Below are 13,599 nucleotides of genomic sequence, written 5' to 3' on the forward strand. Positions count from 1 at the left end.
AGGCTCCTTCACGGTTGTCCCTGGCGGTCTAGGGGTCAGTTCAGCCCGGGGTTAGCACAGCAGGTCTGGGCTGGCCCCAGACCTTAGATGCAGGCCAGCAGCCATCAGGGGACGCCATGTGGGGTGGCCAAGACGGTGACGGAGCCTGGTCTGGTTCACAGTGCCTGTTCGCGCACTCTCTCCGCAAATTCTCCATGCGAGACTGGGGCATCGAGCAGAAGTGGATGTCCATCCTCTTGCCTCTGCTGCTGCTCTACAACGGTAGGCCCTTCAGCGCGGTCCCCCTCCTCGCCGAGAGCTGGAGGGCATCCCAGGGGCGATGGGCCCTGAACAGGGAGCGGCTGGAGGACATGGCCCCAGGACTCGCGGGAGCAGGCAGCTTCCCCCCGCACCCAGCTTGGAGGACTTGGCTGAGGGTGGGAGCCCAGCTGTCTGTCCCTGTCCCCTGCCCCAGAAAGCGTTTCTTCCAGAGCTGCAGCTGGCGGGAGCAGACGGCACTCTGCAGTCATCCCGACAGCAATCTGTTCAGTAGCTTTTCGGTTTTTTGCAAAACAAGACAGCCTTTAGTTCACTACCATCCCCCCAGGCTCTGACTGGGGAGAAAGCCGTCCTGAGTTCTGCCCTCCCGCGGGTCTGGGGCACCCCGCCTGCTCCGCCTTCATCAGGCCTGCCTGCCCCTTGCCTTCCAGACCCGTTCTTCCCCCTGTCCTTCCTGGTGAACAGCTGGTTCCCGGGGATGCTGGACGACCTGTTCCAGTCTGTGTTCCTGTGCGCGCTGCTGCTCTTCTGGCTGTGCGTGTACCATGGGGTCCGGGTGCAGGTGAGCCCTCGGCACTGACCCTTCCGTCCCAGACGCTGGTGACAGTCCTGAAGGTGAACTCGGCCTCGAGAACCTGTCGTCAGCCCCACAGTCCACAGAAGATGTGTGCCGTGTGGACATGATCTGAGTATCTGTGATCCGGTGTGGTCTGTGATGGGGTAATGGTGTGCAAGGATTACCAACTTCTCTATTTTTAACTTGCTTTTTTTTTTAAAGGGAGAAAGGAAGTGTTTGACTTTCTATTTGCCTAAATTCTTCATCGTTGGATTACTGTGGTTGGCTTCTGTTACCCTCGGAATATGGCAGACGTGAGTAACTTTCTTCTGCTTGAAACCACAGTCTTGGTGGGCATTGAACAAGGTGGACAGACTCAGAGTTGACGGTGTTGTGTGAACTCATCCAGAAAGGAATCTGTCACCCGGGGTTTCAAGGCTTGGTCGTGTGACTTGAACTTGAATGACTTGGTCATTTTTGCTTGAACAGCGTGTCTCTACACACTGTATACAGGATTCTTCTAGTCTTGGGTGGAAAATGAAAAAGACCACATCATTTCAGATATCTCTTTCCAAGAGGCAGAGGCTTCATTTGTAGGGATGACACTCCGTTTGGCTCCTGGCTCACTACTGTCCCCAGATGTTCTGATTCTTTCCTTTGGTTTGTGTCTGTAAACCTTCCTGTCCTTACACCAGCTCCTAGAGTTGGTCTTTAATATTTCTGTCAGTAAAAAGGCACCATGCAGAAGCCTAATGTAGTAATAGCCTGATTCACCCAAACAGGATTTTCTGCAGAAACTAGTTCCATCTCAGGGATATGATTTTGGAACCTGGCCCATCTCATTTCTTGGTACAATAATGGTAGGACTTAACTCACATCTGCTTCTCTCCCTGCCCACCTGTCATTTCAGTGACCCAGTGTCATTTTGAAATGAATTTCATGGAAGTTTATATTTACCTTTCTTGCTGTCTTTCCCTGGAGGTGGGCATGGCCACCCACTCCAGTATTCTTGCCTGGAAGATCCCATGGACAGAGGAGCCTGGCGAGCTGCAGTCCACAGGGTCACAAAGAGTCAGACACAGACTGAGCACCTTTGCACATTGCTGTCTTTGGGTGCGCGTCTGCTTCCTGGTGCCCATATATATGCCATTGAAAGGGTGCCTGGAAAGTCAGTCTTAAAGTTAAAAAGAAATAGTATAGAGATTTTCTTAATGAAAAATACTGTACTTTACAATACTGATGACTGTGGACAGTTGAGTAGTGTTGTGTGTATATTCAGTAGGTAATTTAGGATTTCTCATGAATCAAGGTTTACTTCTCAAAAATCTTTTATGGTTGGTCAGCGAGTAGATTATATTAGTTAAGTTTTTTAAAAAGCCAAGTGAGAGAAAGTATAAAATAAACTAGGTATTAATCCATGGCTTTTTTTTTTTTAATCACATTGTATTTTTAGGGTCAATGAATTACATGATCCAATGTACCAGTATCGAGTTGACACAGGTAATTTTCAGGTAAGGATTGTTAGTGAAACCTGCAGATTTTTTTTTTTTATCTACTGTTTTAAAAAATGACTCAATTTTTTAACTTAAATTGTGCTGTTGACACAAGCTCACTAACTGGTTATTTGACAAGGGCCCTAGAAGGTTCATGGGTGGAAAATTGGGGGATGTGTTTGAATAGTAGGAAAAAGGAGCACTGCGTTGTGACTCCCCGTCCTTGGTTTATGGTTGAAGCACCAGGGCACAGAGGTTGTGCCGATTTCTAGGAACATCGTAGAACAATTAAGAAAACATTTTGTTCATTTAGTTCTCTGAAGCAGAGCAGGGCTGACTTCATGGGCCTGCGAGCCCAACAGCCCCAGGGCCTGGCGCTCCGGGTAACACTGCGCTGTCTTGGTCTTGAAATTTTTCGCACTTTGGGAAGGCTGATTCCAGCGTCTTTATTTTACGCGAATGACCGCCAGCCCTGAGTGTGGCCTCCTCTCGAGGCCTAGGATGTGTCGGTGCCTCATGGGCAGCCCATCCTGGTGCAGCTTCTGCGGAGCCCAGGCGTGGAGGTGCCTGGGGCTGAGGGGCACCCGGACCTCCGCCAGGGGTCTGGAAGTCCTGTCCCCAGGCAGGGAGAGGCCCAGAGCCCCAGAGCTGAATCCTGACCCCAGGTGACTTTTCGGCATTTCCCCATGCAGCTTTGCAGAGGGTAATAAAGTCTGTGGTTCTTTGTGGGAACTGCTGTCTGGAAAGGAGAGAAGTGTAATGAATGACGATACCGTGTTGAAAAGTGGTTGAGACAGACGTGTCACAGGGATTGGTGCCAGCGCTGATTCTTAACTGGACTCCGGCAGCGGAGTACCTGTAGCCTCTCCACTCCACTGCTTGTGACTCTGAGGAGTTCTGAAGGTCGTTCAGTGTGTGCCTTACGAACAGTGCATCATAACCTTTGCTCTCAAAGGATATGTGACCTTGTGAGGGAGAGAAGGCGTGGGAAATAGAGACCAGTGTCGCAGTGTGCAGGGGCCCACCAGGTGTGTCCTTGTGGACCACAGGCCCACGTTACTGGGGGGAGGTGGTGTGTTTATTTGTGTTTTGTCCTCTCTCTTTGTTTTTGAATTAGCCTTGGGATGCAGGGCGGGGTGCCCCTGGAGCTGGAGAGGAGGGGGAGGTGTCCTGGGCCAGACAGGGGAGACACTGTCCCCGAGCTGTGATGGGGCAGGGCGGACCCTTGGGGAATCTGGATGCCCCAGGAAGGCTCTAGGCTGTGTCTCCTGAGGGGCGAGGCCTCAGGGCAGCCCCTCTGGGGTGGAGACTCTAAGGAAGGGAGGGGAGGAAGGAACTGCTTTGACACCTTGTCAGGGGAGATTCTGCAGCCCCTGGTGACAGATGACATTTGACACTGTTGGTTGAGTTTGTACCTCCCAGGCTACTCATTTGAAAAGATCCTGATGCCAGCAAAGATTGAAGGCGGGAGGAGAAGGGGATGACAGAGGATGAGGTGGTTGGATGGCATCACCAACTCAATGGACATGAGTTTGAGTAAACTCCAGGAGTTGGTGATGGACAGGGAGGCCTGGCGTGCTGCAGTCCATGGGGTTGCAGAGTCAGACATGACTAAGCGACTGAACTGAACTGATGCTAATCTACAGTTCGGGAGTTTCTGTCTGTTACGGTCACTGCTCACTTCTCACAGGAGGACATGGGGCAGCCAGTCCTATGCTCTGTGCCTGTGCTCTGGTGAGGCTCCCCGGGCCTGCGGGTGAAGCCCACGGTCCTGGGCCACAGCCACCGCTCCCTCCTCCCTCTCTGTTGTCTGTGCGATGGGCAGTGATGGGATCTTCCCTCGAGTCGTCACGAGGATCGAGAGAGAGAGAAGGAGGGTGACGCGCTGGGCCAGGCTCCGGCATGGCAGGGTCACCGCGGCCCTGGTCACTTGTCCCTTCCTCAGCCCGACAGTCAGGGGGGCCAGGGGCTTGGGAGTCCTCGCAGGAAGGACAGACCGAGCAGTCTAGTCCTGTTACTAAAGGAAACCCTTGAAATCACGGGCTTCTAGGGAGATAGCTGAAGGGGCCCAGGATGAATGAAATCCTTTTTCTTTACAGACTAGAAAACCGAGCCCAGGCCAAAGTCACAGGTTCCAAGGCGGCAGAGCAGATCCTTTGTCTCCTGACTGTGCGGGGTGGTCCTGGCTCTGAGAAGGAAGCATGGGGGCGGGAAGATGGGGTTGGGGGTATCAGGTGCAGAGGAGGCTTAGAACTGTCGCAGAGGTTCTGCAGAAGGAGGGGCACCACGCACCCAGCCCAGTGGGGCCTGGCCTTCGTCAGCCAGCTTCACTGTCACAGCTCCTGACCGCAGACGAGAGTCGTCCTGTGTTCCCTGCATCAGGGTCGCAGAACCTAGAGTCTTCTAGATGGTCTAGTTCAGTCCCCTCGGTCCTCAGGAAAGAAAACTGAGGTCCAGAGAAGCTGAGATCCAGGCTGGACCCACATCGCGATCTTTCTGAGCAGGGCAGGGAGCCAGGCCCTCACCCTGGGGAGGGGCAAGCAGGAGCCCCCACATTTACTGAGCACCTAGGACGTTCCGGGTCTCATACCCAGAGCTGCCTGTGCGTCACGGAGGCATTTGCTCGTCTGATGAGCAGGGACCGGGGTGCACTCCTGGGTGAACCGGCTGCCTGTGCGCGCAGAGGCTGAGCCCGCACAGGAGAGGCAGCGTGTCCCCGTGGTGCTCGCAGCGGTGACCCTTGGCTCCGGGTCCTTTTAGAAAGGCTTGGCTTTCCTGCTTATGGCGTCGGAGGGAAAGACCACTCTTGAGACCCCATGGTCGTTCAAGGGCCCGTCGTCTTTCCTTCCAGGGAATGAAGGTTTTCTTCATGGTGGTGGCAGCCGTGTACATCCTGTACCTTTTGTTCTTGATCGTGCGGGCCTGCTCCGAGCTGGGTCACATGCCTTATGTGGGTGAGTGCTGGTCTCCCACCCCTGGTGCAGGGCTTCCTGCCAGGTCGGGGAGGTGGGAACTGGAGGGCGGAGCGGGGGCTGCCCGGAGCCTTCGGGCCGGGGTGGGGGGAACCACAGCAGGGGGAACTGGGCCACATGGACAGTGCCTCAGGCGAGGGTGGGAGGGTGGCCATAGGGGCAGAGGTCAGCTGGGGCCCCGGGGGCCCCTGTATGTGGCTGTTGGAGCTGCCTGGATCCTTCTGAAATTGCACCTTCCGAGCGAGGTGGTGGGGGTAGGGGTTTGCTTGTCTTTGAATCGGGGCAAGTCACCTGATCGCATAGGGTCCTTCCCCCTAGTCTGTGACAACCGAATAGTAAGGGCCACGGCCTTGCTGGCACCCTCCCCGACTCGGGGAGGTGGGACAGCGTGTCTTCCTGGGCGTCAGGTACTAACAGGGTGGGGTCCAGACGGGAGGGGGTCTTGTTCGGAGGGTTTGGCTTTCTTTTCTTCTTTATTTTTAAGACCTCTGGGATGAGTGGATTTTAATTCCACTTTGGTGATTTAAGAAGCGTGTATTTCTCTTTCAGATCTCAGGTTAAAATTTTTGACTGCCTTGACTTTTGTCGTGCTCGTCATCAGGTAAGAAGAAGACTTTATTGCTTGAAAGAAGCAAAATGTGAGTTTTTGTTTTACTGTCACAAGTATCTTTTGTCCCCTTCTACGGGGTTAGTTTTAGGGCGCTCCTCTCCAGGTGTCCCTGGGGTCAGAGGCCCCTTCCCCTGCCAAGCAGGGCTCCAGGGAGGCAGGACCGCACTCTCCCTGCCCTGACGTTTGCTGTGGAAGCAGCAGACGCAGGAGAACGCGGGTCAGAGGGTTAGAATCCAGTGTGACCTGCTCGGATGGGTCTGAGCGGGAGTTGTTTTGTTTGCGTTCCTCCAGCGGGGGTCCCTGAACTGCACCTGAGGGAGGCGCAGAAGGCCGCGTCTTTGAGTGAATCCCAGCATCCTTGCTTCCGAGATCAAAACCCTGAGAGGAGAAGCATAGTGTCTGCTCTTCCCTCTGGGTTCTCGGTTGTGTCAATGGCAGAGACGTGGGCATCAGCCCCTTCCCCTGGTGGGGGCCCTTCGGGGCTCCTCAAGGCCGGCTCCCCACCGCTGCTCTGGGGTCCCAGCCGTGTAGGGTGGGGGCATCATGGAGGCCCCCGGGTTCCTTCACTGCCCTCCCCGAGGCATGTGAATTCAGCTGGCATTTCAAAACGAGCTGGGTTTTATTCCACCTCTGAATTCACCTGAAGGTAAAGGCGCATGTGTGGCTGTCACTCAGTCTCCTCAGCCCTCCGTGCGGCCTCACACTGAGCTCACCTCCTTCTACACAAACTCCCCCCCCGACCCCCACACATCCTCGCCTTCCGGCTGCCCCCGCCCACCGCTTGGGAGCCGCAGTCTCCTTGGACTGACCCCCCGAAGCTCTTAGGCTTTGTGATCTTTCTTCATCTGACTTTCAAGGGGATTTGCCTGTTGGTGCAGCAGAGGTTTATGGAGTGCCTGCCCTGGTGAAGAGGCGGGCAGGCTCCTTCTTCCCTGTTGCAGTGTTTATACTCCAGTGGAAGAAGGTGGTGATTAAAAAAAAACAATGAATGAAGAGTGGAAGTGCCGTGGTGAAAACAGAGATGTGATGACAGCTGGGGGCCGTGGCTGCTTCAGTGGGGTGGGTGGGGGACCTGCCGCCTGAAGTCGGGCCCTGAAGCTCGGCTCGGGGACAGCAGTGTGCGGGGGTGGAGTATGGGAGGGCAAGGTGGCCAGGAAGTCAGGTTGAGGCAGGGTTCCATTCTCAGTGATGGGGGGCCTTCGCAGGGCGTTCAGCCGGGAGGAAAGAGACCTGGTTTACGTTGTATTCAGCAGTCGGTCTGGCCGGAGCAGAGGTTGGACCTCAGGGAGGGGAGGTGGGCTCTGGGTTCCAGGACCCTGCCGTCACACTTGACAGTGGAGGGGCTGTGTGTGCATGTGTGCACGTGCGTGTGTGTGCACACGCAAGTCTCCATGCAGAAATAATCATGACTAGAGTAAGCGAAAGTAGCAAGTATATTGACATATGAAGCTAGTGCCGTTTCTTGGTATGTTTTTAACATATTGTCCCTCCCTTCTTTTTCAGCATCGTCATCCTGTATTTAAGGTTCGGGGCACAGGTGTTACAGGACAATTTCGTAGCTGAACTGTCGACTCACTACCAGAATTATATCCTTTTCCGGGAGGACGTCAGGCACACAGCCTAGTGGAGTGGGTAGCGTTTCAGGCCTCTGAGCGTCCGGAAGAGGCGGGTCACCTGTACAGCACGCCCTGGGAGCCTCATGCCTTGTCCGTGCGGAGCGAGAGGCCCCAAGGCAGCTGCAGGGCTCAGCCATCCCTGGGGGTCGCTCACCAGATGGGGTCAAGCCCGAGGACCCCGGCACCTGCCGCAGCTGTCCCCTTTGTGAGGCGGGGACTGGAGAGGGGCAAGTCATCATCGGAGCCTTGGGTCAGGCTGAGGCTCGGCCTCTCCCTGCCGAGCACTGAGGAGAGGAAGAGGCCTGACTTGACGGTCTTATCTCCCAGAGGGCATCTCTCAGCACCTCCCAGGTGTGTCCAGCTGTGGGGGATACCAGTGTCTCCAGGGAGGGCTCCTGTGATCCCCGAGGCCCCGTTGCTCGGCAGTAATGCCCCCTTTCAGATGTGTGACCAGGTCAGGTGTGTGCTCCCCTCTCCGCTGTCAGTGGTGGCATCCATCAGGGGACACTTTGGGGTTCACCCTGGAGGTCTTGGGTTCTTTCTATGGGGCCTTTTACTTACATCCTTGGAGTCAATGCGTGATTGTTTACAGTTCTGTAACTGAATTTCACACTAAGCTTTTATCAGATTCTCTAAAGGGTCTGTAATCCAGAAAAGACTAAGAAGGACCAGTTTGAGAGTCTGTTTCCAGTTCTTCATTTCAATGTTGACTCACCCATTTCTGTGTGGCCTTCCCCTCCTTTGTGTGTGACTTGATCGCAGCAGGTCCTGCTGTGGATAGAGGGCATGGCTCACCTGGAGGTTCCAGGTGCCCCAGGAAGGTTGCCGTGACCTCTGGCCGTGGACCTGCCCTGTGGCGCCCTGACGTCTGAGCGTGGACCCCTGAGGTCCTAGCTGGTTGGGGGAGGGGCCAGCTGACACGACCAAGGAGACCGTGTCCCGGACTGCTACTTCCCTTGACCGGTGTCACCAGCTGAATTCTTGTCTTTCTACGGCTTGTTGAACTTTTACCTCTACACTTTGGCCTTTGTGTACTCGCCCTCGAAGAACGCCCTGTATGGTAAGCTGCCCCCTGATCCCCCACCCACCTTCCCTTGGCAGGGGCGCCGTGGCCACAGAGCCTGCTCTGGAGAAGGGAGACCAGGTGGGCGCTCACAGTGAGCCCTGAGCCGCAGCTAGAGCTCAGCAGGTTCTGTGTCGTTTCAGACCCCCACACAAGAACCAAGTGTGTTGGTGGGTCCTGACACAGCATCACGATCCCCCAAGTGCCCTGAAATGATCTGTTGAACACGAGTGCCGTGACCATCAATAGAAAGCCATATGTACCCCCAGCCCACCTCCCCAGGGACCAAACCCAAGCACACCCAGCAGCCCTCCCGCCCTGGGATGAGAAGGGGGCGAGCTCTCTGGAACCCAGGCAGCTCTTGGCGTGCCCCGGCCACAGGCTGTCCATGGAGGAGTTGCCAGCACGTGCCCGAGGCCTCAGCGGCGTGCGGTGCTCCCATCCGCGGTGATGGAATGGGACCAGGGGTTGGTCTGGCCTGGGGGAACCCGGCGCAGGGGCAGCCGCCATGACCAGTGGAGGCGGGGACGGGAATCCAGCTCTCTCCGACCTTCATCCTTTTCCTAGGACAGCACCCGGCCTCTCCGGGCTAATGACACAACAATGCTTGTTGGTTTTCAGAGTCTCAGCTGAAAGACAACCCCGCCTTCTCCATGCTCAACGACTCGGATGACGACGTGATCTACGGGTAAGTCCCGTCTCTGTTAAAGGCTCTCTGTCCCATGGGAAGCGCTCAGCCTGCCTTTGCGCGTTCACCTAGGAGGCTGGTGATCCTTCTGAGGCGGTTTTCATGGTATCGTCCCTTTCGGCCCACCCGGGCGTGTCTGCAACCCCTGGTTTTCTGTGCTCAGGAGGGGCCGCGTGCCTTCCTGGCTGGGCATCTGCGCGCCTGGTGACCGCAGGAGGATGAGCCGCTGGTTCTGAGCGGCCGGCCCTGGCGGTGGAGGGGCTGAAGGAGGGGGAGGAGGCGAGAGGAATGGGGAGAGCGAGCAGGGGGCCAGGCTCTCGTCAGGATGGCGCGGTGGCGTGGAGGAGAGGAAGTCCGCGCTGTCGGAGCCCCGGGTGTCAGAGGTCTCTTCCGTGACAGGAGTGACTATGAAGAGATGCCCCTGCAGAACGGCCAGGCCATCCGGGCCCAGTACAAGGAGGGCTCTGAGAGCGACTGAGGCCCGGCTGCACGCCTCGGCAAGCGCTCCCCAGCCTGCCTTCCCTGGACCCGCCCGGTGCCGATGTGTCTGACGCGCAGAGACCTGCTGGTCCTCATTTGTTTACACATTTTTGAAAGGAAAACCAAAACTGAGGACTAATTTAAATATTGGGCCTAAATTTACAGTCAGACTGGCGGCATTTATTTGGGAAGAGAGGCCCTGACAAAGTTTAGACAGCCAAATCGTTTTTTGAGAGATTCCAGATGATGAGAGACAAGCTGTTTTCAATGGTGAGAAAGAAATCATTCCCGTTCTTAGTAGAGAGAATTAACGTGCTTTAAAAAAAAAGGTTACTGATTTTGAGTTCCCGGAAAGCCTTTGTGAGTGTGGCCTGCAGCATGGTGGCGTTCCCCCTTCTCCCCTCCTTTCTCTGCTGCCCCGTGACACTGGCTGTTGACCCTTCAGAGGGAAGCCCGTTTCTGAGGCTGCCCCACGAGGGCGGCCCTTCCCCACTGAGCCGACGGGGCTGCGGATGACCACGCATCTCCGGTGACAGGTAACGGGTGTCAGTTCCTATGAGACATGTACCAAACGGCTGTTGAGGGGGAGAGGGAGGCTGGGTGGGCAGGTTCTAGGCCTTCACCGCCACCAAAGCAGAGCCAGTGTCTCGGAGTTGTGAGGAGGGTTCGACGGGGTTCCTTAAGGATTGACAGGTCGTCAGCTCCAGTTGACAGGGAAGAGTCTCACTGTCAAGAGTTTTCTAGAGGCCTGTGAGCGTTACATCATGAATATGGATGAGGCCCCTGTGGTTGGGGTGGGGAGGAGGGTACCCATGAAATTCCAGTGAGCAGTAGTAGCTCTGTGAAGGACAGTACCCCTGTAGAGCTCTATTTTTTTTTTTAATAAAAGCTAAACAAGTGACTGATACAATACTACAGATTCGTTATTGCCAAAAAGTTCTTCAGCTTCACGTTTTGAAACTAGGTGCAAGAAGGTAACACATTTTTAGATGGTTTATGGAAGAACATCTTTGGGGAGAAGGTAACTTGTGGGGAATCATTCCCACCTTGTACGCCTCACACAGTCGTCAGGTGTGTTCACCATCAGGTAAACGGGTGAACTGCTCTATGTAAGTGCAGTCTGGAGCTGCTGGATCTGGGAGAAGGCCCTGGAGACCCCCAGCTCCTTTCTGTCAAGGCCAAGTGTGGGAGGTGGACCTGTTTCCTTTGCCTTTCCTCTGGCGTGCACACTCATGTCTCTTGAACGGTTCACCTGTGAGCGCTGCACACATCCTGATGCGTGCCATCTTGGCAAACACAACAGGTAGGGACGTGATTGTTCCACCCTGCAAACAGCACCTCCACATTCTCCATCTATGCATCAACTCTCCAGCTACCATGCAGAGCTCAAAGGCATAGTCCACTTCAGGTAGTGCTGGGGCCTTAAGAGAGCTTCCTGAAAGACTATTTATTATGACTTTGTATTTTTCTTTTTAATTTAACATATCTTTAATATGGATTCCATTTATATTTGTTTTTAAAACCCTGTAAATAAGAAAGTTTGAATTCAAACAGTTGTCTTGTTGCAAGGGTAATTCAAGTTTACATGGTTTTTACATCTGCAATGATGTGATTCCTTTTTTTTGATTCTGTATATTCAGAGGTATTGAAAAAATTTTGTTACCAAACTTACTTCTATTAAGACTCACTATAAGTAATTTTATGTAAACTGATGAAAAGTTACTTGCGCTGATTAATGTATTCTAGTATGTTATAGTTTACAACTTTTAATCATTATAACTGTCCATAATTTGGAATGCTGTTATCAGTAATTGTAAAGTATCTGAGGCATTTAGCTGTACACATTTAGGCATCTTTACAACTTATCCTTGTCCTGTAGTGTAACTGTTAACTGATGATTGATCTTCGTACGTTGATTCTTGATAGCATCAGGTCAGTGAAATGAAAAGTAAGAGAGTATTTATTAACTTTTTGTAACTAAGTTGGAAACAAGGAAAAGTTATAAAAGAAGGTACTTAAGGGGGAGACAGTTCTTTATTAAATCATGTTCAATTTATCTTCTCTGGTGTATCATATATGTCAACATATTACATCTTCCATGTAAAAATTTGCTTAAAGTATATAGCATTTAGCATGTGCCATAGGTACTAGGTTATAACACTCAAGTCTGCCAGAAACCTTGGACGGTAGCAAGAAAATTATTCTTTTTTTGGTCTTCGAGGGTTATCAGAGTTCTATAAACTTAAAAATCCAAAGGACTGACTTTAGTTCTTCCATGGTAACGGCATGAATAACAACATCTTGGGGATAATTTTTTATACTGGTCCAGTCTGGGGAACCTGGAAGATGACCATAGGCCTTTCAGTTTCCCTAGAGAGAGCTTCATTATCCATGAGGATAAAGTCCGCTTGATTTATTATTAAATCACTAAAGCAGCATAGTGATGCAGTTTTCTCTCTTAAGCCCCATTTGAAAGGCTAAAGGAGGGGATATATAAAATATATTCAAGGTTTGTAAGATTGTTCCTGTACATAATTACAGGTTGCAATAAAAGTTCAGATTGAGTATGTAAAGCCAGCTTGCTAAATGGGCAGGTTACAAGACAAATGTCACCAGCCTCAAGTATTCTGTGAACTGTTTACTCAAGGTACAGTTAACGTTTATTATGTTATAACATGGTCAGTAGCTTATTTCCTGGAATCCTCTTCACAAGGAAAAACACTGAAGCTCAGAGAAGGGGTGATGAAAAGGGACATCTAGTTGAGGACTGGATGTAGGACACAAGAATGTAACACCAGACTATGAAACACAGAAGGATTTTCTGCTACTGAAAACTGCCTTTTTACAAAAGGACTGTAAATATTTGTAAAATGAAACAACTCTAAACTTCAGGCTCAAAGGGAAAGCTAGAGCTGAATATTAGACCTCGGAAGTACGTCAGCAAGCATACTACCCTCAGTCACAGAATGATCATTGTAATCAGAAGTCAATAAACGTTTACTTACAGCAGATTCACACTGTGGGAGTGGCTTCATTGAAAGACTGTGTTTCTCTACTCTGGTTCTTCAAACTTCAAATCGTGTAAATCTTTCACCTTTTACTGCCATTCTGGTGGGTGTTAATACATTGTTAATATTTGATCCTGTTTACGTACAGTGGTTTCCTCTTTGCGTGTGGCGTTAAGGTGACCGTTTAGGCACTTCAGGGACGAGAGCAGGGCTTTTCCCAGTTCATCTGGTGATGCAGAGGTGTGTTTATTGCAGTGTGAACCTGGCCCTGCACGAGCCCTGAAGGCGAGGTCGTAAGACCAGGGTTTGGGCCCTCCCTCCTCACTTAACTTGGACATGAGTTTAAATCAGATTAATCCATTAATCTGTTTAAATCCCAACACTTTTTCTGATTCATTAATGGTCTAATTGTTGTGGACACAAAATGAGTCATTGTGAAAACATGGCGTAAGCAGTAAAGTACTGAAACATGTTCGCTGTGATTGCTACTGAAAAAGAGAGGAGAGTAGAAGCTGCTGTGTTTCGGGTCGGGTCTGAGCCGAGAGTGTGGCTTCAAGTCCCCTGGCTAACAGAACAGTCCAGCTTGCCCACTTCCTGCCCTTAAAGCTCCAGAAGAGGGACTTGAGAAGGAATAGTGACTGATGCCCAGGGCAGAAATCCCATCAGGACACAGCAGAGCAGTCAAGAGCCCCCCAAGCCCCCCGGGGGTCAATCAGCATGTTCACTGCACTGGGGAGAACCAAAGCGGAACTGCAACCTTACCTGCTTTTTTACAGTTTTACCGATTCTAAAGCCAGTAACTAAATATGGAGAATTCACCTGTGATACTATTTAGACTATGAAGAAAACAGACAC

General features: G+C 52.3%; 1 protein-coding gene across 7 annotated transcripts in view; it reads left to right on the forward strand.

Annotated features, from left to right (window-relative positions):
• The window catches only part of TMEM181 (transmembrane protein 181), a 66,910-nt gene extending 54,165 nt beyond the window's left edge, over window positions 1-12,745 (forward strand). For 6 of the 7 annotated variants that reach the window (XM_081530167.1, XM_081530169.1, XM_081530166.1 and 3 more), the window contains exons 8-17: window positions 162-261; window positions 690-820; window positions 1,037-1,128; window positions 2,268-2,325; window positions 5,159-5,261; window positions 5,829-5,880; window positions 7,393-7,475; window positions 8,476-8,565; window positions 9,190-9,256; window positions 9,656-12,745. In XM_081530167.1, the coding sequence (XP_081386293.1) occupies window positions 162-261; window positions 690-820; window positions 1,037-1,128; window positions 2,268-2,325; window positions 5,159-5,261; window positions 5,829-5,880; window positions 7,393-7,475; window positions 8,476-8,565; window positions 9,190-9,256; window positions 9,656-9,734 (855 nt within the window). In that variant the 3' untranslated portion in view covers window positions 9,735-12,745. The remainder of the gene's footprint in view (window positions 1-161; window positions 262-689; window positions 821-1,036; window positions 1,129-2,267; window positions 2,326-5,158; window positions 5,262-5,828; window positions 5,881-7,392; window positions 7,476-8,475; window positions 8,566-9,189; window positions 9,257-9,655) is intronic. The other variant, XM_081530168.1, reaches the window with a different exon arrangement.
• The last annotated feature ends 854 nt before the right edge of the window (window positions 12,746-13,599 follow it).

This window comes from Giraffa tippelskirchi, chromosome 9 (assembly GCF_054371585.1).
Source record: "Giraffa tippelskirchi isolate mGirTip1 chromosome 9, T2T-mGirTip1v1.2.pri, whole genome shotgun sequence".
Lineage (NCBI taxonomy): Eukaryota > Metazoa > Chordata > Mammalia > Artiodactyla > Giraffidae > Giraffa > Giraffa tippelskirchi.